Source organism: Tarenaya hassleriana, unplaced genomic scaffold, assembly GCF_000463585.1.
Source record: "Tarenaya hassleriana unplaced genomic scaffold, ASM46358v1 Cleome14, whole genome shotgun sequence".
Lineage (NCBI taxonomy): Eukaryota > Viridiplantae > Streptophyta > Magnoliopsida > Brassicales > Cleomaceae > Tarenaya > Tarenaya hassleriana.
In genome coordinates, this window is record NW_010964598.1 from 644,889 (window position 1) to 672,652 (window position 27,764).

The 27,764-nt window shown below is 39.3% G+C and overlaps 3 protein-coding genes across 3 annotated transcripts; 1 reads left to right on the forward strand and 2 right to left on the reverse strand.

Annotated features, from left to right (window-relative positions):
* Positions 1 to 1,356: 1,356 nt before the first annotated feature.
* Positions 1,357 to 7,148, forward strand: LOC104808055 (exportin-T). The gene is made up of 15 exons (XM_010533570.1): positions 1,357 to 3,427; positions 3,552 to 3,641; positions 3,759 to 3,848; positions 3,942 to 4,046; positions 4,260 to 4,319; positions 4,545 to 4,607; positions 4,727 to 4,822; positions 5,071 to 5,235; positions 5,364 to 5,537; positions 5,635 to 5,700; positions 5,785 to 5,883; positions 6,074 to 6,220; positions 6,356 to 6,521; positions 6,615 to 6,669; positions 6,794 to 7,148. Exons 1-13 carry the CDS (start codon positions 1,703 to 1,705, stop codon positions 6,443 to 6,445), a joined length of 2,970 nt encoding a protein of 989 aa, XP_010531872.1. The 5' UTR covers positions 1,357 to 1,702; the 3' UTR covers positions 6,446 to 6,521; positions 6,615 to 6,669; positions 6,794 to 7,148.
* Positions 7,149 to 11,051: 3,903 nt separating this feature from the next.
* On the reverse strand, positions 11,052 to 15,943 carry LOC104808056 (lipoxygenase 3, chloroplastic-like). The gene is made up of 7 exons (XM_010533571.1): positions 15,422 to 15,943; positions 14,670 to 14,950; positions 14,028 to 14,265; positions 13,216 to 13,509; positions 12,942 to 13,135; positions 12,287 to 12,855; positions 11,052 to 11,934 (listed from the first exon to the last, which is right to left on the reverse strand). Exons 1-7 carry the CDS (start codon positions 15,828 to 15,830, stop codon positions 11,178 to 11,180), a joined length of 2,742 nt encoding a protein of 913 aa, XP_010531873.1. The 5' UTR covers positions 15,831 to 15,943; the 3' UTR covers positions 11,052 to 11,177.
* Positions 15,944 to 22,562: 6,619 nt separating this feature from the next.
* Positions 22,563 to 27,541, reverse strand: LOC104808057 (lipoxygenase 3, chloroplastic-like). The gene is made up of 7 exons (XM_010533572.1): positions 27,010 to 27,541; positions 26,304 to 26,584; positions 25,709 to 25,946; positions 25,272 to 25,598; positions 24,651 to 24,844; positions 23,945 to 24,513; positions 22,563 to 23,485 (listed from the first exon to the last, which is right to left on the reverse strand). Exons 1-7 carry the CDS (start codon positions 27,416 to 27,418, stop codon positions 22,729 to 22,731), a joined length of 2,775 nt encoding a protein of 924 aa, XP_010531874.1. The 5' UTR covers positions 27,419 to 27,541; the 3' UTR covers positions 22,563 to 22,728.
* Positions 27,542 to 27,764: the final 223 nt, after the last annotated feature.

Here is a 27,764-nt window from a genome sequence, read left to right on the forward strand (position 1 = left end):
TGGGCAATTCAGTTCATTTGTGGTCTGAAGCAGTAATACGCAACTGCAACACATCAAGATGGATGTATGAGAAAAAAAAAATAATTTCATTCCAAAAAAGGAAAACTGATGATCGAATCCAAACCTATGCATTTACAGAGAAAAGGGGAACCAAAGAGGAGAGGTAACTTAACCCCGACAGCAATGCGTAATGCTCCTCAAAATGTCGGCAGCTTTCCAGCTGAGCAAACCCGTCATACGCTTCGAATCTCCGATTCAGTATCCATCTTTCACCTTCAGAAGTTTATTTTTATTATTATTATTGTTTTTTATTTTTTTTGTTTTGTTTATTTTTTAATTAAATTTTTATCTGATGAGTCATTGAGTCACCCGCCACGTCAGATCGTGTATTAACTGATTTAACGCCGTTTAACGTCGATGGTGTTTTTGTCAAAAATTTAAAAGTTTAGTATTTTTTATATCAAAATCGACGAATTCATATTTAATTTGTAAATTTAAAAAGTTTGGTATTAATTTATCAGCTATCTCCAAGTTCGATAATCTTTATATGATTTTTTTTTTTTGCGTAAAAGTTCGTGATTTTAGTATATTCCCTTATATAATCTTTAAGACAATTTTACTCCCTCCCTCTCTATATATAAGAGATTCTATCATATACTCAAAATGATTAACATCAACCCAATAACTCTTTCGTAATTACATATACCACAATAAAATAATTCCATGGATCGTTACTTCAAACTCCTAAAGTGCAGCAAGTTCATTAAAATATTCTATTTTGTTATAAAAAAAATAATAAAATACTGGAGAATTCAAATGATTTATTTTGTTTATATCGAATGGTTAATACAAATATCCATTTATATTCTTATCAATACGTAGAAAAAGATATAATATGAAGTAATCGATAAGCAAAGAACATGTAGATGCCGTTAACGGAATGAAACAGCATTTATCATATCGTCAATATCAAACATGTTGAAATTTTAAAAGTTCGGTTTTTATATGGAAGTTTGGTAATAATTTACTGTGAATCAAAACATTCAGTGGAATACAGTTGAATATTTTATATTTTTAAATGATAAACTCCCTAATATTACATCATTTATATGAATTTTGGACCGTTCAGTGAATCATAGGTCTAGGTGGCCCAAATATTTAAGGCCCATTAGGCCTAATAGCTTGAGTCTTAAATAAAGTCTTTAATAGTTAAATTCGTAATTGCACGCATTAAAATTAAAATAGATTAAAATTACGACTCCGTATCATTAAAGCCGTAACGTTCGTCTTCTTCCGGAGTCGTATGTAGATTTTCCCGAGGAGAATTTACTATAAATTTCACAGACAACGAAATTGGAAAATAAAAAACTTTAATCTAGAATTGGGAGAAACTCGGCCTAGGGTTTCTAGCCTCCTCCTCCTCGACAGAGCCGAAAATCACGAGCCCTAGTTTCGTTTTGTTGTGACGATCCATATTTTTGGTAAGCCCTTGTCATTGAATCAGCCTCCAAATTCCTCTGAGAATCCCCCCTTCTCGCGTATTTTGGCCTTGGGATCCGATCTGGGAGGGACCCTTTGAAGGAGATCGAGCTTCGGATTCGGATACGATTACTGGCTCGGAGCTTTACTGAGCTTTTTTCGCGATAAATTGACAAGAATTAAGTACCCGGTTTTAGGGTTTTTGGGGGGTTTGGGGTTAACAATGGATGACCTTGAAAAGGCGATACTGATTAGTTTCGATGAATCGGGTGTTGTTGATTCGGCGTTAAAGTCCCATGCGGTTACTTATTGTCAGCAAATCAAGGAGACTCCGTCTATATGCAGTATATGCATTGAGAAGCTTTGGTTCTCTAAGCTTGTTCAAGTTCAGTTCTGGTGCTTGCAGACTCTGCAGGATGTTATAAGAGTCAAGTACGGATCCATGAGCTCCGACGAGAAGAGTTACGTGAGGAAATCCGTGTTTTCAATGGCGTGCTTGGAGCTGGTTGATAATGAGAGTGCTGTTAGAGTTGTGGAAGGACCGGCATTTGTCAAAAACAAGCTCGCTCAGGTTTTGGTTACTTTGATATATTTCGAGTACCCTTTGATTTGGTCGTCCGTGTTCGTTGATTTTCTGCCTCATTTGAGCAAGGGGGCAGTTGTGATCGACATGTTTTGTCGTGTTTTGAATGCTTTGGATGATGAGTTGATTAGCTTGGATTATCCTCGGACATCTGAAGATATGTCTGTGGCTACTCGTGTCAAGGACGCAATGAGGCAGCAATGTATACCTCAGTTTGCTAGAGCATGGTATGACATTGTCTCGTTGTACAGGAATTCAGATCCCGATCTCTCTGCTACGGTGTTAGATTGCATGAGAAGATTTGTCTGTTGGATTGATATTGGATTGATTGCAAATGATGCATTTATCCCGTTACTGTTTGACTTAATTTTGTCGGATGGTTTGTCTGATCAGCTCCGTGGTGCAGCAGCTGGGTGTGTATTGGCCATGGTTTCTAAGCGAATGGATTATCAGTCAAAACTTCCCCTTTTACAGACTCTTCAAATAAGCCGTGTTTTTGGGTTAGTGTCTGAGGATGTTGATTCAGAGTTGGTATCTAAAGTTTCTGCTCTGCTTACTGGATATGCTGTTGAGGTTCTAGAATGCCACAAAAGGTTGAACTCAGAGGACACTAAGGCAATTTCCATGGAATTGCTGAATGAAGTCCTGCCATCAGTTTTTTACGTAATGCAGAACTGTGAAGTGGATGCTACCTTTAGCATTGTTCAGTTTCTCCTGGGTTATGTTTCCACTCTCAAAGGCCTTCCTGCTTTAAAGGAGAAGCAACTGCTCCACCTCAATCAGATTCTTGAAGTGATTAGAACCCAAATCTGTTATGACTCTATGTATCGGAATAACCTTGATGCACTGGACAAAATCGGATTGGAAGAAGAAGATAGAATGTCTGAGTTTAGAAAAGATTTGTTTGTCTTATTGCGTACTGTGGGACGTGTTGCTCCTGAAATCAGTCAGCATTTTATCCGAAATGCACTAGCAAGTGCTGTTAAATCTTCTTCCGAGAGAAATGTCGAAGAAGTGGAAGCTGCCCTTTCACTTCTTTATTCATTTGGAGAATCTATGACCGATGAGTCACTGAAAACTGGTTCTGGATGTTTACGTGAATTAATTCCGATGCTCTTGTCTACACGGTTTCCAGGTCATTCTCATAGGCTAGTTGCGCTTGTGTACTTGGAAAACATAACAAGGTACATGAAGTTTATTCAAGAAAATACCCAGTACATCCCCATGGTTCTTGGTGCTTTCCTAGATGAAAGAGGTTTGCACCATCAGAACGTCCATGTGAGCCGTAGAGCTTGTTATTTGTTCATGAGAGCCGTGAAACTGTTGAAATCAAAACTTGTCCCATTCATTGACACGATACTGCAGGCAAGGAACCGCTTCCTTCCAGTTCACAATTCGTTTTATCTTTACCAATTTCATACATCAGATCCTTTTGTTGCATCGTTATCATTTCTTGGTCTAAAAATGACAAATCTTTGATAATAATCAGAGTCTCCAAGATACAGTTGCCCAGTTGACAAGCATGAATTTCTCATCAAGAGAACTTTCAGGAACTGAAGATGGCAGTCACATTTTTGAGGTTATGAATGCTGATTTTCGTGGAGTTAAATTCATTACATGTACCTGAGTTGGGAAAATTATGTTCGGGGACTCTAAACTAAAATTATTCTCCATTTCTCAATGTAACTTCGTGCAGGCGATTGGGTTACTCATCGGATTGGAGGATGTTCCAGCTGAAAAGCAGTCAGATTATCTCTCTTCTCTGCTCACCCCTCTTTGTCAGCAGGTTTTCTTTTCTAGTCTCTACTTTTTTGCGTGGCAGTCTCGCGGAGTATTTAGTCCCCAATTTATTTATGCCCTTCCCATATGCTTGCACCAGATTGAGGCAGCACTCGTGCAGGCAAAAATGGCGAGTCCCGAAGAATTCCCTGTGAAAATAGCTAATATCCAGTTTGCGATAATGGCAATAAATGCTCTCAGCAAGGTTTCCTCTCATTTCTTTTCCTATATCAAATGCACTTCGAACAGAAGTTGATTCATTTCTAATTGTCTCAGCTGAAAATTCCTTAGTTTGTCAATTTGATCATTTTCCAGTCTCACAGTTTCCAGAAACACATCTATCCATCTTTAAGATATTGCTACTATGTACTAATTTCTGACCCTTTTGTCATGTCCTTGTTGTGTTTCTGAAAATCAGGGATTCAGCGAGCGTCTTGTGACTGCAAGTCGTCCTACAGTCGGTCTCATGTTCAAGCAGGTTCGTATGAGGCCTCCTCCTATTTCATTTTTTTTCTTTTTTTTTTTGCTCTTTTAGATCGCTGACCCTCTCCTCTGCAATTTTCTTTTACGATTGTTTTTATTGCAACTTCGTTGTAGGAACTGCTTTTTGTTTTACACTAGAATGGCTGACGATATGAGTCACTTCCCAAGTGAGAAGAATTATTGTTTCTAATGTCTTTTCTGATGACATTTTTCTATGTAGACATTAGATGTGCTCCTAAGGATTTTGATTGAGTTTCCAAAAGTCGAGCCTCTGCGAAGTAAGGTATGAGTTTATTTATATGCTAATGATTAGGTGTATTCAGATCTTTATGGGTTCTTTTTTTAATAAAAAAGTGATATTGCTTTAGACTTTCCTTATTCAATTGTTTCAATTCTCCGTAGGTCACATCTTTCATACACCGTATGGTGGACACCCTTGGAGCATCTGTGTTCCCTTACCTTCCCAAGGCTTTGGAACAGCTACTTGCTGAAAGTGAGGTACAGAACAAGTTTGAAAAATCATCCTCTTTCGATAAGTGTTCTAGGACAGAATTCGATTCTGTTACAACACAAACCAATTGTAACTCCTGCGTTTTGTTTGTCTTCTTGGATGTTTCATTATCTAATTGCAATGCTCAGGATACTTCATTTTGGGAAATGAACTCGTCTGAGAGTTGAGTGGACACATGAAGTTGATAACTTGCTTTTGGAAATCTAATCTTATTTGTGATTGTATGATGCTGCAGCCAAAGGAAATGGTTGGTTTCCTACTATTACTTAATCAGCTTATCTGCAAATTCAACACCTCACTCCGTGATATCCTTGAAGAAGTATACCCTGCCATTGCTGGTAGGATATTTAATGTTATTCCAAGAGATGGGTTTCCCTCGGGTCCTGGGACCATTACCGAGGTATTTTGCTTGTTTTTTTTTTAAATCTTAATCCGTTCTAGTTTGTCACCGGCTTGTGTGCCTAGTTGGTTTTTTTTTTGCACCCTGAAAGCTGTCAGCGTGATGGCTCATAAAAACTGTCTGTATAGGAAATTCGAGAATTGATGGAACTTCAAAGGACACTGTACACATTTCTTCATGTGATAGCCACACATGATCTCTCCTCTGTTTTCCTAACACCCAAGAGTAGGGGATTCCTGGATCCGATGATGCAGCTCCTTTTGTACAGTTCTTGTAGTCACAAGGATATACTCGTAAGAAAGGTTTGTGTAATGCCGGCCTTTCCATTTCTGTTTTTGGAATTAGGCTATTGTTTGTCCTACTTACCCACCTGTTCTTTAATCTTTGCTGTTGAAATAGGCATGTGTGCAAATATTTACAAGGCTAATTAAAGACTGGTGCCCGAAGCCTTACAGCGAGGAGAAGGTTTTTGCATTCTCACTAAATTTGATCAATGCCCTTTCATTTGCCGAGGACCATCTTTTATAATTGATAATCTTTTGCTTTCAGGTTCCCGGATTTCAGAATTTCATGATCGAAAATTTTGCTACAAACTGCTGTTTGTATAGTGTGCTAGATAAATCTTTTGAGTTTAGTGATGCAAATACTGTGAGTATAACCATTATCCTCTCTTTTCTCTTGATCTTTTTCGCTATTTGTCATCGCATCTCATTGTGTTTTCAGAATCAAGATTCTTATGCATTAAGCTTTCATGTTTCTATCGATACATATTATGCTGTGCATATCCATGCTTTTGTGAAGTGTCAGTTTCTAAGACTCACTGGGTCCGTTTTAACAGCACATTCTGCTTGGAGAAATCGTCATAGCTCAGAAGGTGATGTATGAGAAATTTGGTAATGCATTTCTGATGCATCTTTTGGCAAAAACTCTTCCATCAGCACACTGTCCACGGGAGTTGGCAGAGCAGTATTGCCAAAAGTTGCAGGTAGCATAAAAGATTACTCTTCTAAAACCAACATTAGATTAATCATATCTTGTACTTTGTTAACGCATTACAAGAGTTTTCCATTCTCAAAACTTTCATGGGTTCCTGTTTCTTGTTGGGCTTTTTTTTTTTCAGGGCAGTGATGTTCGGACCCTGAAGTCGTTCTACCAGTCCCTTATCGAAAGCCTACGCCTTCAACAAAACGGTAGTGTCGTTTTAAGATAGCTTTTGAGATACACAGATAAGATGCACAATAAGAGAGTAGAACATGGGCTGTAACTCATTTTCACCATGAACTAAGGTATTCAAGAAATGGTCTTTCCGATTTTCTTGTTCTTTGGGGCGGGGAAGAAAAAGAAAGAAACCAGTGTTCATCTCTCCCTACACTGTGCAGGTTTTGCGGATGTAAATACCGTTTTGTGTTATTGTCCACTTCCAAAGGCACCAAGGTAACGTTTCTCAATCTGCTACCCTTCTAACTAAATCATCCATCGATGGTTGTCTTGTCTCAATGCCAGATTCGTATACGAAAATTTTAGCTAATTTGTGAAATCTCTCTGTGGAATCTTGCAGCTGTATATGACGAAAAACAACTTCTTTACGACATTCATCACTTCTGCTAGTTTCCAAGTCACATTCCAAGCAGTTTGTTGTTTTTTTTTTTTCCTTTATGGGTTTCTCATGAGGTTCATGTCCGTAGTCTCTTCACTTCTCCAATTTTGATTTCATCAGTGTCTTCTTCCTTCACCAAGCAGTGCTTTTTTTTGTTCTTTTTGTTTGTTTGGGATTTTGTCAAAGGTCTCAGGTGTTTTCTTGTTCTTTTTATTACATGAAGTAGAGTAAACTGCTAGCATACAAGAGGAGGAGAGACCAAAGTTTTGGCTTGATTTTATTTATTCAAATAATCTTAAATTATGTTTCCCTGTTAGTCTTCTGTTTATTTATTTTTTATTTCTGGGTTTTTGGAATATTTTGTAGGTTTATATGTGTGATTCTTTTTCCTTTTCTAGTAAATATAAGAATGTATGCTTCATCTCAATTGTCCTCCAGAGAATTACCTTTTATTCGGTTCAAGTTTAGGATTTGGAAAGCTAGATACCCGATCTACTTATATTTGGATTCGGATTTTGTTGGATATCTGTGTATATATAAAAAGATGATAATATATTGTTTGTTACTTGCGAAAATTACAAAATTATTATTAAGGTTTAATTTTATCGTATTTAATTCAAAATCAAAATAAATAGATGAAAAGAATTCATACGTCAAATAAATTTGAGGTTATTACTCTCGAATACTTACGAGTCTTATATATTAAATTTTTGGAAAAAAGAAATAAAAATTTTCAAATTTAACAAATTAATACTTAAACTATATTTTCGTCAAAAAAACATATTTAAAAGACAAAAACTCCTGTGCGTTGAGTGATTTGACTGTGTATGCATAACAAATCTACAGTTCACTCCGGCTATCATATCTACCATCTAACAGACTCAAATAAATAAATGATTAAAAATTAAAATAAATATATAAAAATAAAAATAAATATGTCAATAAAAACATATATCTATATATATACACATGTATATATACATTTTTTTTTTGATAATATGTGATTTGTCAAAGTTAGTGTTCGAACCTGGGTGGAGCACATGTATATATACATAGTAACATACATATATATATATCCATAAATGATACTCTTTTAACAATTTCGAAATAAGTTTTTGATTGAAGAATTATTCTAATTCAATTGTAGACTTTGCTGTAAAGCTTTTCTCCGGATTAGGTATATAGCTAGCGAAAGCTCCAAATGTGGAACTAAGATTTAGATCATGTACTATGTACGATCCATTTTTTGATTAATATAAAATAAATTTCATCAAATATATATATATATACCCATATATATACATAACATACATAGATATGAATCATAATTAGATTTTATATGGTTGTTTGATATATGATCTTTCGATCTGAGATCATTATTATCATATATGATGAATAATGTTGTCTTCTACACGGTCAAACATTATGTGTAAACATATATAAAGATTTTTATTGGGTACATTATAATCATGTGATAATAGTAGATGATCAAGAAGAGATGTGTTATTCTCATTAGAGAGATATCTTTGAATCCCTTGAATAAGGTGGATTGGTTTAAGTGCTCTATAATGTTTTACGATATAAGTACTGATATTTTATTATATTGATATTTCATGTTTGATCTAATACATGAGTGTTTCGTTACCTATTTCGCATACTTGATATATAAATAATAAAATTCATGGTTCGTTATGAACGATATTAAATTCCTTAGTCGCGTATCATTGTGGGAATGATAGTATAGTAAGACTAGCATGACGTATGATGGATGATCATGGATATGATCATGTGTATTGGATACGGATCACAATCATAGGTATTCATTTCGAATGGAATATTATTAGATGACCCGAATGAGATGTCATATAGATATAAATCATGTCTTGAATCTCCTGTGATGATTCATTGATTGGATCCTTAGACCTGAAATGTCTATGATATCGGAAAACTATAAAGACGACTTTTGGGTATAACATGAATCATGTGCAGTATAGTGGATAGTCGATATGAGATTTGTACCTCTCGTCGCGAGAGAGATATCGTTGGACCCCTCGAGTGAGTGAAACTGTGGAAGTGTGTGAGCGCAACATAGATGAACGTCATGTATATCTTACAGTTGAACTCAGTGAACGAGAAAGCAGTTGAATCAGATAAGGTAGGTTATTTCATGCCCTATGTTCTACATAGGATATCGTATTACAAAAGGATCATCACCTAAACCGTCACTGACTTCGTTCCATCACGAGCTAGCTCTATCCGATATAAATAGTCATAGTGTTTTATTAGAAACCGTCTATGACTTGTATAACCGAGATAAAGATTTTGGGCTATACTACTATATCAGATGAATCTACAAGGTCACACACAGGGACAGAGAAGGACACGTACGCGAGAAAAGACGATAAGATCTCGGGGGCACGGAGGCCAGACCGATCGGTCCAATGGGTGGACCGATCGGTCCAGACATGGCCAGACCGAAGGTCCAACCTGGCGAGCCAAATGTTACCTTGATCCAGAAATGTGACAGACCGATCCGTCCGAAAGTTGGACCGATCGGTCCAAAATCGGAAACTCCTCTTCTCATTCTAATTATAGTTTTTCGGGTATATATAAGTGAGGTCTGTCTCCTAGGGTTGAAGACACGATTTCTCAGACTTTTTGAGAAGCATGATTGAACAAGGGTATAAAACTGATCTCCTTCAAATTTAGTCATTTTCTCGATCTAAAAGTGACATATGATAAACAACATTAATTAATCTCTATTAATTTATTAGTGTGAATAAATATATATGTTGGGATTCCTGGGATCTCAGTAGCAATTCGCAATCCTATAGATCCGGTTCTAAGGTTCATGCAGTAGAAGGTGAAAAACAATAATTTTTCTAAACAAACCCTAAATCCGTGCATGTACAATTGTAGATCTATGGAAGAAACGCTAACCTTTTCGATCCGAGGCCTATTCACAAGGCTAGATCGCTGATCACTGAGTAGGTAAGAAGAATATCTCGCCCTCTACGCGTATCCACACGTCGGAAAAGATTCAAATGCCTTAGACAGACAAAAAGATTATATAAAAAATTATGGCAAACATATTGATCATGCGGATCTAAATATAGAAATATACTTAAATAATCAATAACCTAGCCATACCGACTACCGTCAAGAATATTGATCGATTGTGGTACTTCTCAAACACGCATTGGAAACGACCGTATCGAATGCAACACAAATCATGTCAATTCTCTTATTCGAGTGAACTTTACAGATTTGCTCATAATTCTCAACTTTGATATCGATTTTGTATAATCTTGATGTTTATGCGTAGATATTATATGATATTAAAACAAATTTCCAGTCTCATAGAGAAAACAAGATTTGGATATGCATGTAACTTGTAAAATTTGTTTGTGCTAAACTTCACACTTTTTCTTGGAGCAATTCCAAATGTATTCTTTCCGTCTAAGATGATTCTGAATCCGTATTTTCTACTTCTTTAATTCTCATTTATGCATATATATATATATATATATATATTCAAATAGCAAAGAAAACCAATCAGTTCTATTCACTTGAGAAAGATAGTCAAGTACAACCTTTTAACAACCAAAATAAAATGTGCAAATAATTGCACTAACATCTATAACTAATGTAAAACCGGTGATAAAACATTAGACATCTTATCAAATAAAATGAGAGAAAAATCATGTTATCATATATTTTGGATCATAATGATAGTTTTTTCTAAACACCAATCTCTATAAGACTTCGTTCTACTGTTTTGGTTCATGATTAAAGATTTATAAGTTATGGGTCAAGTTTAACTTATATATTAAACCGAAAAATATTATTTTGGATCGGCACCATTGGATTCGATCAAAAGCCAGCCGTAAAAAATTTGTAATATTGGGTTATTCATAGATAATGAAATAGATATCCAAATATAATTATTATTCATCATAATACACATTACATTCGAATATACAATTTTATTATAAAATACTTCAACAAATATAAAACATCATTTTTAAATATTACGTTATTCTGTCACAATCTTATTACAAAAGAATAATCTTAACTTTATTAAATATTGAAAAATGATTTTTCATCGGATTCGATAAAAAAATTAAAAATTAAAAATTATTTAATGTTCTACAATGACGTAATCAATTTAATAATAAGAGAGAATATACAATTTTATAAAATAGAATGAGGTGTTCTTAATAATATACAATAAATTGCGGGTATTTTAGAGAATTTACCATTAAAATTATAATTTGTAAAGTAGAGGAAAAAAGGTATATTTATCAAGAGATTTGAGCAAATTTCCTCCGACAAATAATACATTTCAAGTTGTGACACTATTCGGCACGCCTCGACACGTCACGCCGGGTTCAGAACTCGGTGCGAGTAACTCGTACGGCAAAACCCCTACTCCACACCGATTTCGACGGCTAGGATCTTTGTTCCTCTTCTCGATCTCCTTTTCCAACCGTCCGATCTCCGCCGCAAACTTGTAAAACGCGTCCACCATCTCCCTGTCGCCCGTCCAAATCGACGGTTGGTTCCTCTCGCCAATGTACTCCTCGTCCGGTGAGTGCGTCGACAGAGTATCCACCACCGCCATGAATTGCGTCGCCTGACGAACACTCGGCATAGCCAACAGGATGTACTTGTGTGGATCAGACATGAAACTCGCAAACTCGGGGTCTGACTCGTCGGGGATGAGCCGACGCATCAATGGCGGTCGGATCGGGACATACCCACCATAGGGGTACTGTGCGAAGTTGAGGGCGGCGTGTTGGGCGGAAGCGAGCCAGATGAGGGTGGTTATGACGGAGACGAGGTCTTCTGCGGTGGAGAGCTCCGGCCACCACTCGGCGGCGGCGATATCGGCATGTCCGACGTTGATTGACTCGGTGTACCAGGACTGGAGCTCGTGGTCTGTTCGGATTAATCTCCGGTCTGGGTAGTAACGGTCCACGTAGGTTCGAACCCACGTTTGGATAGCTGACCAGATCAGGAGTCCGTCGTTGGCGTACGGGTAGTCTTCTATTAAGAGCTTGAGGCCATGCGGTTGTGTCGGATCGGGAACTGCTATTCCCCTGAAAGAAAAATAAAAAACATTAAGTAATAATAATAACTGTTAGATTCTCTGTGAAATAATTTGAAGGAATTGGACCAAAAATAACACAATAGAAAAATCAAGTTCTTTAAGAAATTATTGGAGAAGATAAAGTCAAATTATTACCAAACCCATTTCAAGTGAAACCAAACCCAAAATCTAAAACTAACTCGACATTTTTATATGTATGTATACATGCATGCATATATAGATTTTTATTATAGGGCCATTTGAACATTAATACCCAAATCGATTCCAAATCGAATGAAACCCTAAACCTACTCAACACATTTGCAGATGTGGTTGATATGTATGTATATGTAAGTACCTACCTTCGGACGAGGTCTGCAGGGAGACCTTCCATGTCGAACCGCCAAAGATTCTTATAGGCAGAAGAACTGATCTCCATGCAATACTGTCCGGGAGTGAAGCCAGCCTCGATCACTCCATCCGCATTGATCAAAGATTGTCGAGCCAATGCATTGATCTCTAAAGTGTACCTCATGTGTGGATCCAACAACTTGAATATCGGATGCATCGAACTCAATTGCCGATGTGCAGCCAATATAAACGGCTCCAAACATGCATGGGTTCGCAAAAAGTGGTTAACCAGCTGGTGTACACCTGCGTCGTTCGAGCATACGTGGGCCTTGGCTAGCTGCCACGTCCAGTTGGTTGTAGCATCGACGGCAGGGGTGACCACGCGCTTGGACCGGTGGCTCGAGCCAGAGGGGGGAAGGGTTAGCTCTATGGCTATAGGTTTCAAGGTCCCGAGACTGGTCAAGAAGAAGATGGTACGTGTGGCGTAGGCTTTTCGTCCGTCAAGAGCGTTGATTCGATCGAGAAATGGCAAGTAGATGTCGTGGTAGTCCAACATGTACAGTCTGTTCTCCTCGACGGCCTGTAAAATAAGATAAAAATATTTTATTGTATGTTATTTTAAAAAAAAAATTAAAGATTCTCTTGTATAATATTGAGATGACGTACTTGTTGTACGGACATGCCGTCAATATGACCAATGATGTGATCATGGGTGAGTGCGGACCGTTGTGGACCGTAGATTTCGGGGTCAAGCTCGCTGACCGGTGGAAATCTCTTGACTCGTTCTATGCTGACCGGGTTTATCCCCGCGACCGCCTGCCGACCGAACTCGTCGTCTCTAAGCCACGCGAATTTGTCCTCTGCACAATTATAAATGAAATAAAAATATAAATTACATAATTGATTTAAAGATATCAAATGTACATAAAAAGAGCTTTACTTGATAGAATTATGGGAGAGTCGTATCTTAGACTCGATTCTTGAAGCTTGTCCACAATCTCAGGCAAAGGTAAATTTTTCAAGAGAGGTGTGTCTTCTTTGTAGAGGCTGTCGACTTCGGAGAAACTGGCGAAATCTTGGGCGATTAAGCTCGCCTTTAGCGACGGGATAAGGTTGTGGAGCACCGCCTTAAACCTCTTGTCCTCGAACGTATCATTTTTCGCCTCCTCGAACCGTTCATCTCTCGGGACATACATCGGCAATGGCTTCTCCACCCTACTCTCCGCCTTCCTATCTGTCCAAGACGTTTTACTTTGAGGTTTCAATTTTGGTCCGAAGCACGGCTCGACCCACCCGAAAAAATATCGGATTTCAAACCTAAATTTGTAGACATCAAAAAATATCTGGATTTCGTACTAGGCTCAAATTGGGTTTGAGATCGGCCTGAAAACCCGATTTATTTTTTTTCTAAAAAATAAATACAGAAAGATTTGATCATTGCACAAAAGAAGATATTAAACGGGCCGACTCCGACTCGAGTCGAAACCCAAGTCCTATAAGATTGGACTTCAGATTTGGTTTTAAAGACCCAAAATTCAGGTTGGTCTGAACCCGAATCCGAAACTCCCAGTCCGAGTGCAGACTTAGGTAGGTCAAGCCGTGCCGGCCTGTTCGACACCTCTAGTTTTACTATCCAAACTTAATTATTTACTAGTTATGTAAATATTATCACTTGGTTTAGAAAATATCCCTTTAAAATGTAAACTCTAGATGAAAAACTTCGTATAATTTTCAATAATCATCTTAATTTACCATTATCGGTAGGGGGACGGCCTGTACGGCACCGTCTAGGGTACGGAATCTCTTGGCCGCCGAGTGTCGGGCGGACAAATTCGAGTCCGTTGTCGGGATTTCCGAGATCGTTGTAGACATCATAGTCATAGATTCTATCCGATAATCTCCTCTCTCCTTTGCCATCTCCTCTTAAGTTCCTGAGTTCGTTCTCCCTCAACGCTCTTAAACCTGCTGGGGTTTCTCTTGGAAGATACGGCTGTAAATTCCAAACAAAATTTTAAAATAAGTTGCACGATTGGTGTTGTTATTATCACAATCTTTTTTGAGTGTGACGTTGAAGTGTGGATAGAATGGACCCACCCACCAAGGTTTTAATATACGTGCACATGATATATATATATATATATATATATGAACATTTAAATGCACTGATTAAAACGTGGATGTCGAATTTTAAACACTGCTATGTTGTCGGACGGAAGAAAAACGACATGTATGGCAAGATCGAGACATTAAGATATAAATTAAAGATTACAAAAAATTTGATATATATATATATATCAGGTCGATTCCTTAGTTAGTATTAGAGTATATATGGCCAGTTTAACCGGTTTAAGCCGGTTTGACTTGGACCTTTTGTCATTGATGAAAATAATTTACCTGATTAGAGAAGAAGATACGCTTTTGAGGATGGATTTTTTGGGATTGGACCCAGGAATTGCAGGGGAAGTGAACAGGGCCACATGCGAAGCCTTCGACGGTGATGCTCTCGAGGAAGAACTCTTTCCGGTGTCTGTTCATGACGGTGATGGCTCCCGGCGTGCCGAAGGCTGCATCCACCGTGAAAACCGCCGTGTAATGGACCCTCTCCGCCTTCGTCCTCGACTTCTTCGACCAGTCCTCCAACACTGCCTCTCTGCTCTTCTTCGCCTCATTCGTTTCTGTGAATTGATTTGGCACAAACGAACGTGAAATTGGACCGTTTGAGTTTAGTTCTGGTTCAAAATTGTTGTAAATATTTACTTTTTAACAAAAAAAAAATTGTTGTAAAGGTCAGGTTTTTAACAATACCCATTTCGAGTTGCGTGATTTTAACTTGACCCGGAAGGCAAAAACGTTTAAGATTCAAAATTTTGGGACGAACCCGTATTAGGATATATACGACTCTAAGAATACCCATGAACAAAGTTTCGTTTTTTCTTTGAATTGGACCGTTGATTAGCTTTAGTTCAAAACTGTGAAAAAGATCGAGTTTTGACGGTTACCCATTTCGAGGTTCATGATTTTACGAAGAAATGTGAAGTTTTGGGACGAACCCATATCCGGATACAGAATTTTAAGAATGCCCAGAAAAGAAATTTCGGATACATTTTACTGAAATTGAAGTATAGATACATAGAAACGGGACTTACTTGGATCGAGTTCGGTGCTAATGAGCTCCAACACGACATTTCTCCCCATCCGATCAGCCAAACAATCCAAATGTTTGACCAAAGTCTCCTTGAAATCTTCCTTCTTGTTGTTCCTCACAGTCACGACCGCTCTCACCTTGAACTTCACCGCCTCCTCCTCGCTCCGGCCACCTTTCCCATCGCCGTTGGTGGTACGCAACATTTTAACGAGATCCTCGCTGATCGCCGCCACAACTCCGCCGCTCGATCTCTTCGCCGGAAATCTGAATACTGGCTTACGGTCAAAAGGCCTGATCAGGAACGGGATTTGGCTCCTCTTGACGGAGAAGTACGACACCGGCGACGAAGAGGCGAAGGATGATTTCTCGGAGATCAGAGGAATGCCCATTATCTCTTTAGCAAGAGCCATACCAAGACAACAGCAACTAAGAACTCTCGATGATGGAATCTGCAGAAGGCGAAAGCTCTACAGAGTTCTAAGTAGAGCTCGAAGGGGGAGAGAAAGAGAAGTGAGAGGCTCAGTTGTTATTTCGATGCGTTCTGATTACAATTTGTTCTGAGTAAGTGAGATATTTATATTCAGAGAGAGAGAGAGAGAGAGAGAGAGAGAGAGAGAGAGAGAGAGAGACGTGGGTCACTTAACGAAAAGGTTATATGCCGTCCACAGCTTATTAATTATGGCTGCATGTTAATTTACATGTTCTTCATGAATCACGCGTTCCATTTTTTCTCGGTCTTGTCTTTGGTAAAAAACACAGATTTTCTTAACCTACTTTGCTTTTTCAAATAATATAGTGTGGATGCTGGGATTACGTAATTAATAATTTGACTTATCCGGCAAATACATATGTATATACATGCATGTAACCGAAAAAAAAACTTGTTCTCAAAATATTAATAATATGATAAAAATGGAAGATATTGGTTTTAATTGCTTTACCAAAAAAAGGGGTTTAGGTTGAATTGACCAAGTAATTCAAATTTATAGCAATTCTATTATTTTCAAATTCATTATTTTATATAATTAAATTTAATTGGAATAATCTATTAAAAAATATTCAGGCTAAATGTTTCATATAAAAACTCAAATTTATTTCGTAAAAAATAAAACAAAAACTCTAAACTTTTAATATTTGACAAACTAATACTAAACTAATTTTTTTTGTCAACAAAATCCTTAACTACTACATTTTATCCAAAAAAAATCTAAACTCCAATTTTTTTTTTTAATTAAAAAAACTCATACTTATTGACGTGACATACGAATTTGTTCATACTGATGGTAAACGTGGTGTCTCACTTTGTCTGCGTGCAAGTACACATTTCATTCCACCGACCATATCATATGCCACCTAAATAAATTTAGGAATAATGATGTTAAATTAAGTCCAATACCCAATCTTTAAATTGTTAATTAGTATCAAAATATTATATAATCAACCATGAATAAAAATACGTAAAAGGTTTCATACATAAACTTTAGTCTACTCGCCATGGAGTGGTCGAGTGGTTGAATTGAGGTGGATAATGAACAAAACTAGATTTAGATGATAGAAAAGAATTGATATTTCTGAGAAAGACAGATGAAATCATGCTCTGTTCTTCTTGTCTTCTTTATTCTTTTAATTACATATATATATATATATACACATCTAACGGCTAGAGAGAAGAGGAAATATTGCAGAATATACAATTGACTATTAGAAGGAAAGTGCTAGAAGATTTTGTGGTCTAATTGTCGTGTTTTCCTTTCCAGGTTTCTTGCTGGAATGATCTGGTGTTTTCCTTTCTTGGTTGTTGCTGAAATAATCTGTTGTTTGCTTGATTATGTGAGTTGTCGTAGTCTGCACTTGTTGTCGTCATGTATGGACTTCGTCTACTGTAGGTTCTTAGTCTGCTATAGCTTCTTCTTCATCTTCGATCAAGTCTTCATTAGCATTGCTAGTATCATCTCCTCTAACATTCCCCCGCAAGATTGGTCGTCGATTGTCGACAAGACCAATCTTGGACAGAAGATGATCAAGAACAGAAGTGCTTGTGGCTTTAGTGAAAATATCAGCGAGCTGATCGGAGCTTGGCGTGTAGAGTGTTGTGATAAGCCCCATCATTATTTTCTCCCGAATGAAATGGCAATCCACTTCGATATGCTTTGTCCTTTCATGATATACTGAGTTTGCGGCAATATGGATTGCAGCTTGGTTGTCACAGTGTAAAGGCATCGGCATGTCCGTGGAGAAGCCAAGATCTGCGAGAAGGCTACGTAGCCACAGGAGTTCGCAAGTAGTGTTTGCCATAGCGCGGTACTCCGATTCGGCACTGGAACGAGCGACAACCGATTGCTTCTTGCTTCGCCAAGTGACGAGGTTGCCGCCAACGAACGTGCAATAACCCGATGTAGATTTGCGATCGTGTCTATCACCGGCCCAATCCGCGTCGCACTAACCCGTAATGCTCGTATCGTGATTGTTTTGCATCCAAACGCCTTTGTCCGGAGTCCCCTTTAGATACCGTAGGATCCTTTCGACCATTTCCCAGTGACGAAGTGAGGGGCTGTGCATCCACTGAGAAACCTGGTTTACAGCAAAGGAGATGTCAGGACGTGTTATAGTCAAGTAGATAAGTTTACCTACCGTGCGTCGATACTACTCCAGATCCGTGAAAGGTTCCCCCGCACTTTGATCTTTATGATTGACTTCCAAAGGCGTGCGGACTGGTTTAGATGCAAGTTTCTTTGTGTCGCGCAGAAGGTCAAGGACATACTTGCGTTGAGATAAAAATAAGCCGTTAGGTACTCGCAAAATCTTGATGCCCAAGAAATATTTTAAATCACCAAGGTCGGTGATGTCAAAGGTTTGCTGGAAGAATGATTTAGTATCGCAAATACCCTACGAATCATTGCCAGAGAGTATGATATCATCAACATAAATGAGAACAACAATGATACCGGTCGACGTGTGTCGGACAAAAAGTGAGTGATCAGCCTCGCTGCGGTGGAAGCCAATCGAGGATAGAGCAACACTGAGCTTGTGATACCAAGCCCGAGGAGACTGCTTTAGGCCATAGAGGGCCTTGCGTAGTCGACAAACTTTATCACTCCCGATCTTGTCACGTAAGCCCGGTGGCGGAAGCATGTAGATTTCCTCCTCCAGATCGCCTTGGAGGAAGGCGTTCTTGACATCGAGTTGCCATAGTTGCCAATCAAGATTAGTTGCCAGAGAGAGTATAACATGGACTGTTTTAAGGTTGGCAACGAGAGCGAACGTGTCGGTGTAATCTTCACCGTAAGTCTGAGTATAGCCTTTGGCGATAAGTCGAGCTTTGTAGCGCTCGATTTCACCATTACTACGTCGTTTAATCTTGAAGACCCACTTGCTTGTAACAGCATTCTTATGGGTCAGGAGAGTAGTTACTTCCCAAGTGCCATTGCGTTCCAAGGCACGGATCTCTTCTTGCATAGCATCTCGCCAGACCTTGTGCTCTTTGGCTTTGCTGCAACAAGATGGTTCAGTATCCTGATCAAGAGTACTAAGAAAACACTGATCAGAAAATGGTAAGTGGGATAAAGAGTAGCATTGCTCGATAGGATATTTGACAGAGCAGAGGGCAGTGGTCTGGAGACGGTCGCGTTTAAGACGAAGACGTTCACTCCGGCGGGGTTGAGGCTGGGTTATGTCAGTCGTATGTCGGTGAAACAGAATCGTGCGAGCAACCTCGAGAAGATGGCGGTTCTTACGCTCGGCCACTCCGTTTTGTTGAGGAGTGGAAGGACATGACCGTTGATGGATGATCCCATGGAGTGAAAGAAAGTCTCGAAACCGGTGACTAGTGTACTCACCACCGTTATCTGTTCTAAAAGTTTTAATAGTAGCATGAAACTGGTTAGAGACATACGAGTGAAACCGTTTAAATGTATCAAACACATCAGATTTTGTAGACAAAAAATAGATCCAGGTATATTTTGATTTTTCATCAATGAAAGTGACAAAGTACTTAAATTTATCATGGGAAAAACACGGTGAGGTCCAAACATCCGAATGAACAAGGTCAAAGCAATTGTCGTATTGAGTTTGTGAATCGGGAAATACACTATGACAATGTTTTCCGAGTATACACGCCTCGCACGACTTATGATCAAAGCTAGACTTGGGAACTAATAATTTAAGCACTTTGGGATGACAATGTCCTAAACGAGCATGCCATACGGAAGAAGTAAATGCAGATTCTTGAATAAAGGTGGCGGGGTCAAGGATGTAAAGGTTGTCGCGTTTAATCCCCCGACCAAGGATAGAACCTGTCTTAGTATCCTGAAACAAAACCTCATTAGTATTGAAAATAACAGAACAATGCGGCAAATCAGACGTCAATTGAGATATGGACAAGAGGTTTGTATGAAAGTCTGGTATGTGGAATGCATTAAAGTCAGAATTGAATAATCTAAGCTTACCTTGACCAAGAATTGGAACATTAGTTCCGTTAGCTACTGAAACTAGTCCATAGATTTGTTTAATTTTGTTTAGCAAAACATAATCACTAAGCATATGACTTGATGCTCCAAAATCAATGATGAGAGTAGGCAACCGAGATAAATGAGGAGAAGAAACATTACCAGCTAAAAGACAAGGAGAATCTGTTTGATTCCAATCATGTCATCAGAAGTGAGTTGAACAGAATCAGCAGTAAGGGCGGAGCCACGAGCATGAGACACATCCTTATACTTCGCTGGTTTGAGGTGAGGATGAAGGAGCCAACACTTCTCCTTGACATGGCCAGGCCTTCTGCAATGCTCGCAAACCAGGGAGCGACGGTCACGATTCTGAAAAGAGGGTTGAAAATTCTGTTTCCGATAATGTGCAATTTCACTCGGCCCTGCAAAAAGGTTACGACCTCCTTCTTCTCGTTTTATCATCATACAAACATCATCATATTTCGGAAGAGAGTCTTGACGAAGTATGTGATAGATCAGGTCATTGTAGGAGGCATCTAATGTAAGAAGGATAGAAAACACCTTATCCTCCTCTAGACGTTCTTTGAATGATTTTACATCTGTTGTAGGAGGGCGAAGTTCTTCTAGCTCAGTCCACAAGGCACTGAGCTCACCATGAATGACATTAAAGGCTTGACCATTCTGCTGCAACTGAAACATCTTCTTTTTAATTTCAAACACACGACAAAGGTTTGTGATGTTACCATATACCGTCTAAAGTGCATCCCAGAGATCTTTGGCTTTCTCCGGTGCAATAAAGGATTTGAGTAGATGCTGATCAAGAGAGCTGTGGAGGATGGCAAGTGCCAACTGGTCATCCTGATTCCATTTGTTTCTTTCGACATTGCTGACAACAGCAGCTGCTTCGGTACCAGTAGCTGGAGTTTGTGGAGTCCACTCTTCTTCAGTGATGTTTTTCCATAATCCCTTGCTTCTTAGGACAACTTTTGCTGCCTTTGACCAATAAAAATAGTTGTCTACATTGAGAACAACAGGAATCAATTTGGCTTGGGTATCCATGAGAAACCGAGAGGGATAAGAGATAATCAGTTTTGAAAGGATGGCCAAATGAAAAAAAAAACAAACAGAGAATGAGTTATATCAGACCGTGTGGCTCTGATACCATGAACAAAACTAGATTTAGATGATGGAAAAGGATTGATATTTCTGAGAAAGACAGAGGAAATAGTGCTATGTTCTTCTTGTCTTCTTTATTCTTTTGATTACATATATATATATATATATATACACATCTAACGGCTAGAGAGAAGAGGAAATATTGCAGAATATACAATTGACTATTAGAAGAAAAGTGCTAGAAGATTTAGTGGTCTAATTGTCGTGTTTTCCTTTCCAGGTTTCTTGCTGGAAGGATCTGGTGTTTTCCTTTCTTGGTTGTTGCTGAAATAATCTGCTGTTTGCTTGATTATGTGAGTTGTCGTAGTCTGCACTTGTTGTCGTCATGTATGGACTTCGTCTACTGTAGATTCTTAGTCTGCTACAGCTTCTTCTTCATCTTCGATCAAGTCTTCATCAGCATTGCTAGTATCATCTCCTCTAACAGATAACCATCACAGGTCAAGTGTTCGAACTTTTAAAGCGGGGAGGAAGGTAATTTCTGGACTAATTTGGTCTATATACAAAGGTTGTTTTCGGACCGAAAATTTATCCAGCCAGTGCACCCGAATGATAGCAGTTAGGGTCATCCGTTATAAAAAAAATATTTTAATCTATTCGTCATTGTTCTAAATCACGGTCGAAACAATATCGCGTAGTATAAACAAGTACAATCTATTTCAATGTGTTTGGTATTTTAATGGAATACCAAATTTGTGAAACGTGAATTGCTTCTTGATCTGTCAACCATATTAGTTTTTTTTCTTTTGATAACTAGATATCTTAGAATAAATCTCAAACAAATCTTAGTATCGAGAGTCAACTATGTGATTTGGATTATAAATTTCCTTTCTAAATTTGAATCCAAATTCAGGTGGGACAGACGTTTTGCATCCCCATCTCACCGATTAAACTACCCAATTTTGGGTTCAACCATATTAGTTTACATGTACGTGGTCTTCGCTCTTTTTTCTATATTCTGTTTTGACGCTTGATCTTGTTACCACCGTTTGTTTATATTTTACGCGTCACAATATTGCCGCCAACAAAAGTTTAGTAATCTGTAGTTGATTTACGATGCTATCACTACTCGATCAGTATGCGATACAATCACCGTATGTTCATTGTGTTTCATCCAAATTCTCTTGTTGGGTGGCGCCGTCTATTGAGGTAATTTAAGATCCTTTCAACCATTCTCCAATTTTTTTTTTTAGCAGAGTATGCAACCATTAGCTCGGTTTGAGATATTTGAGCCCCAAAAAAATAGGTTTGCATAGCGTTTTTATTTTTATTTTTTAATATTTTAATATTCTCTATTTGATTCGCGAACCGATACACAAATTGGGACAATATAGAATTTAATCAGAATTTTTTATACTCATAAAAAACGGAATGACTCGAACCGGTTTGGACGGTCCCTTTTACATTGATCACTTCTGTTAGTTTACAAGGCACATTCCACGCAGGTTGTTTTTTTTTTCTTCCTTTATGAATATTAAAGATCCAATATAGATATAAGAAACTATCCGTATAAAAATTCAATGCAATGCCAATATACTTAGGAATTTTTTATTAACTCCTTCAAAAAATAGTTACACTATCCCATGTACAAAACCTATACACAGAGCATTCTATATTTCCACATTCTAAATCACAAAACTACAAAAGTGCACGTAAAGTATAATACATTTTGTTTATATTTGTTTCCTTAAATGGAGACGCTATTCGGCACGCCTCGACACGTCACACCGGGTTCCGAACTCGGTGCCAGCAACTCGTACGGCAAAACCCCGGCCCCGCACCGATTTCGACGGTTAGGATCATTGTTCCTCTTCTCGATCTCCGTTTCTAACCGTCCGATCTCCGCCGCGAACCCGTAGAACGCGTCCACCATCTCGCCGTCGCCGGTCCAAGTCGACGGCTGCTTCCTCTCGCCGATGTACTCCTCGTCCGGCGAATGCGTCGAGAGAGTATCCACCACCGCCATGAACTTCGTCGCCTGGAGAAGACTCGGCATCGCCGACAGGAAGAACTTGTGTGGATCCGACATGAAACTCGCAAACTCGGGATCCGACTCGTCGGGGATGAGTCGACGCATCAATGGCGGTCGACTCGGGACGTAACCTCCATACGGGTACTGCCCGAAGTTGAGGGCGGCGTGTTGGGCGGAGGCGAGCCAGATGAGGGTGGTTATGACGGAGACGAGGTCTTCGGCGGTGGAGAGCTCCGGCCACCATTCTGCGGCGGCGAGATCGGCGTGTCCGACGTTGATTGACTCGGCGTACCAGGATTGGAGCTCGTGGTCGGTTCTGATTACGCTTGGGTCCGGGTAGTAACGGTCCACGTAGGTTCGAACCCAGTTTTGGATAGCCGACCAGATCAGGAGCCCGTCGTTGGCGTAAGGGTAGTCCTCTATTAGGAGCTTGAGGCCATGCGGTTGTGTCGGGTCGGGAACAGCTATTCCCCTGAAAAAAGAAATTAAATTTCAATAAATAATAACAATAACATTACGTACGTGAAATAAATTGAAGGCAATGGGCCAAATATAAAGCAATATAAATGTCAAATTCTTTAAAAAGTTATTGAAGAATATAAAGCCAAATTCGACCAAACTCGAATTCCCATCTCAAGAAAATGACTCGTAACCATACCTTTCACGTTTTTCACAAAACATATCATAGGCTTTTGGACCCACTTGAACAATATTTACCCAAACCCATTCCAAATGAAACCTAACATTCTCCTATCTCACTCTAAACTAACTAAAAACTCTTAGATGTATATATGTATGCGTATATGTATACATAGATTTTTAGATTTAGACCCACTTGAACATTAACACCCACCAACCAAACCCTAAACCAACTCAACGTATATATATATATATATATATATGTATAATATGTATGCATGCGTTAATGTACCTTCGGACAAGGTCGGCCGGGAGGCCCTCCATGTCAAACCGCCAACGGTTCTTATATGCAGCAGCACTGATCTCCATGCAATACGGTCCGGGAGTGAAACAAGACTCGATCACACCATCGACACTGATCAAAGATTGTCGAGCCAATGCATTGATCTCTAAATTATATCTCATGTGTGGATCCAATAACTTAAATATCGGATGCATCGAACTCAACTGCCGATGTGCAGCCAATATAAACGGCTCCAAACATGCATGTGTTCGCAAGAAGTGGTTAACCAGCTGGTGTACACCTGCGTCGTTCGAGCATACGTGGGCCTTGGCTAGCTGCCACGTCCAGTTGGTTGTAGCGTCGACGGCAGGGGGGACCACGCGCTTGGACTGGTGGCTCGAGCCGGAGGGGGGAAGGGTTAGCTCTATGGCTATAGGTTTCAAGGTCCCAACACGGGTCAAGAAGAAGATGGTACGTGTGGCGTAGGCTTTTCGACCATCTAGAGCGTTGATTCGATCGAGAAATGGTAAGTAGATGTCGTGGTAGTCCAGCATGTACAGTCTGTTCTCCTCGACGGCCTGAAAAGTACGATAAAAATATTCTATTACATGTTAGATTTTTTTTAAAAAAAAACTTTAAAGATTCGCTTGCATAAAGGCATGTTTTTTTTCTATTTAAAGACATCAACTATTTATATACTGTTGAGACGACGTACTTGTTGTACGGACATGCCGTCAATATGGCCGATGATGTGATCATGGGTGAGTGCGGATTGTTGTGGACCGTAGATTTGAGGGTCCAGCTCGCTGACCGGTGGAAATCTCTCGACTCGTTCTATGTTGACCGGGTTTATCCCCGCGATCGCCTGCCGACCGAACTCGTCGTCTCTAAGCCACGCGAATTTGTCCTCTGCACAATTATTAAAATATAAATCATTTAGTAACAAAACATAACATTTCTATCAAATTAATCGGTCCACTCCAAAAAGGGAAAAAAACATGTGAAAAATACTGTATTTTCTGTATATTTGGGCAAGTGGGTTCACAAGTCAAGTCACTTCGTGTTTTGTAGATGTATATGTATATATACTATTCATGTCGTCTCCCAAGATGGTCCCTCAAATAGGAAAACAACGTATAAACATAAAAATAAATAGTAATGGAAAAGAAGATTAAAGGTTTTTGCCCATGTTTGAATCATGCATGCAACATGTTTCCTGATTTACGAATTATATCTTCTTAATAACGCTATTTTATTCTACTAAGGTAAATTAAATGATCTATATATATGATTAAGAGATCTTAAATTTTGACAAAAATAAAAAGAAAGGGCTTACTTGATACAATTTTGGGAGTGTCGTATCTTAAAAGGCCCTGACTTGATTCTTGAAGCTTGTTCACAACCTTAGGCAAAGGTAACTTCTTCAAGAGATCGTCTTCGAACCCTAATTTGACAAGTAGGCCTTCTTTGTAGAGGCTGTCGATTTCGGAGAAACTGGCGAAATCCTCGGCGATTATGCTCGCCTTTAGCGACGGGATAAGGTTGTGGAGCACCGCCTTCAATCTCCCGGCGTCAAACGTTTCCTTTTTCGTCTCTTCGAACCGTTCATCGCTCGGAACATACATCGGCAATGGCTTCTCCACCCTACTCTCCACCTTCATATCTGTCCAGTAAGTCGTTTTAGTGTCCAAACATAACAGTTAAACATGTATTATCAATTAGACTAGAAAATGTCCCTCCTTAAAATGTAAACTTGTAAATATAAAACTATACCGGTATCGGTAGGAGGACGGCCTGTGCGGCACCGTCTAGGGTACGGAAGCACTTCCCCGCCGAGTGTCGGGCGGACAAATTCGAGTCCTTTGTCGGGATTTCCGAGATCATTGTAGACATCATAGTCATAGATTCTTTCCGACAATTTCCTTTCTCCTTTGCCATCTCCTCTTAAGTTCTTGAGTTCTTGCTCTCTCAACGCTCTTAGGCTTGCTGGCGTTTCTCTCGGAAGATACGGCTGTAAAGTAAGTATAATCAAAAGATTAAATACGATTGGTGTTTTGTTATTAATTATCATAATCTTTTTTGAGTGTGATGTAGAAGTGTGTGTAGAGGATGGACCCACCAAGGTTTTAATATACGATGCACATGATATGAACATTTAAAATGTACTGATTAAAACGTGGGTGTTGAATATTAAACACTGTAATGTTGTCGGCGGGAGGAAAACGACATGTATGGCAAGATCGAGATATTAAGGGATAAATTAAATGATTACAACAAACTAATATTAGAGTATATGGCCGGTTTAACCGGTTTAGGCCGTTTGACTTGGACGTTTTGTAATTAATGGGTATAGGATGAAAATATTTACCTGATTAGAGAAGAAGATACGCCTTTGCGGATGGATTTTTTGGGGTTGGACCCAGGAATTGCAGGGGAAGTGAACAGGGCCACAAGCGAAGCCTTCGATGGTGATGCTCTCGAGGAAGAACTCTTTCTGGTGTTTGTTCATGACGGTGATGGCTCCCGGCGTGCCGAAGGCTGCATCCACCGTGAAAACCGCCGTGTAGTGGACCCTCTCCGCCTTCGTGCTCGACTTCTTCGACCAGTCTTCCAACACTGCCTCTCTGCTCTTCTTCGCCTCATTCGTTTCTGTGAATTGGTTTGGCACAAACGAACGTGAAATTTGACCGTTTGAGTTTAGTTCTGGTTCAAAATTGTTGTAAAGGTCAGGTTTTTAACGACACCCATTTCGAGTTGCGTGATTTTAACTTGACTCGGAAGGCAAAAACGTTTAAAATTCAAAATTTTGGGACGAACCCGTATTAGGATATACGGTTCTAAGAATACCCATGAACAAAGTTTCGTTTTTTCTTTGAATTGGACCGTTGATTAGTTCTAGTTCAAAACTGTGAAAAGACCGAGTTTTGACGGCTACCCGTTCCAGGTTTCATGACTTTACGATGAAATGCGAAGTTTTGGGACGAACCCATATCCGGATACAGAATTTTAAGAATGCCCAGAAAGGAAATTTTGGTTATATTTTACTGAAATCTAAGCATAGAAACGGGACTTACTTGGATCGAGTTCGGTGTTAATGAGCTCCAACACGACATTTCTCCCCATCCGATCAGCCAAACAATCCAAATGTTTGACCAAAGCCTTCTTGAAATCTTCCTTCCTGTTGTTCCTCACAGTCACGACCGCTCTCACCTTGAACTTCACCGCCTCCTCCTCGCTCCGGTCACCTCTCCCACCGTCGTTGGTGGTACGCAGCGTTTTAACGAGATCCTCGCTGATCGCCGCCACAACTCCGCCGCTCGATCTCCTCGCCGGAAACCTGAATCCTGGCTTACGGTCAAAAGGACTGATCAAGAACGGGGTTTGGCGCTTCTTGACGGAGAAGTACGAGACGGGCGACGAAGAGGCGAAGGATGATCTCTCGGAGATCAGAGGAGTGCCCATTATCTCTTTAGCAAGAGCCATATCAAGACAACAGCGACTATGAACTCTCGATGATGGAATCTGCAGAAGGCGAAAGCTCTACGAGAGTTCTAAGTAGAGCTCGAAGGAGGGAGAGACAGAGGAGTGAGAGGCTCAGTTGTTATTTCGATGCCTTCTGATTACAATCCGTTCTGAGGAAGTGAGTTATTTATATCGAGAGAGAGAGAGAGAGAGAGAGAGAGAGAGAGAGAGAGAGAGAGAGGTGGGTCACTGCACGAAACGGGTGTCTGCCGTCCACACGTTATTATGGTTGAACTGTTGATTTACATGTTCTTCATGAATCATGTGTTTTGTTTTTCTCGGTCTCGTCTTTGGTAAAAACACAGAT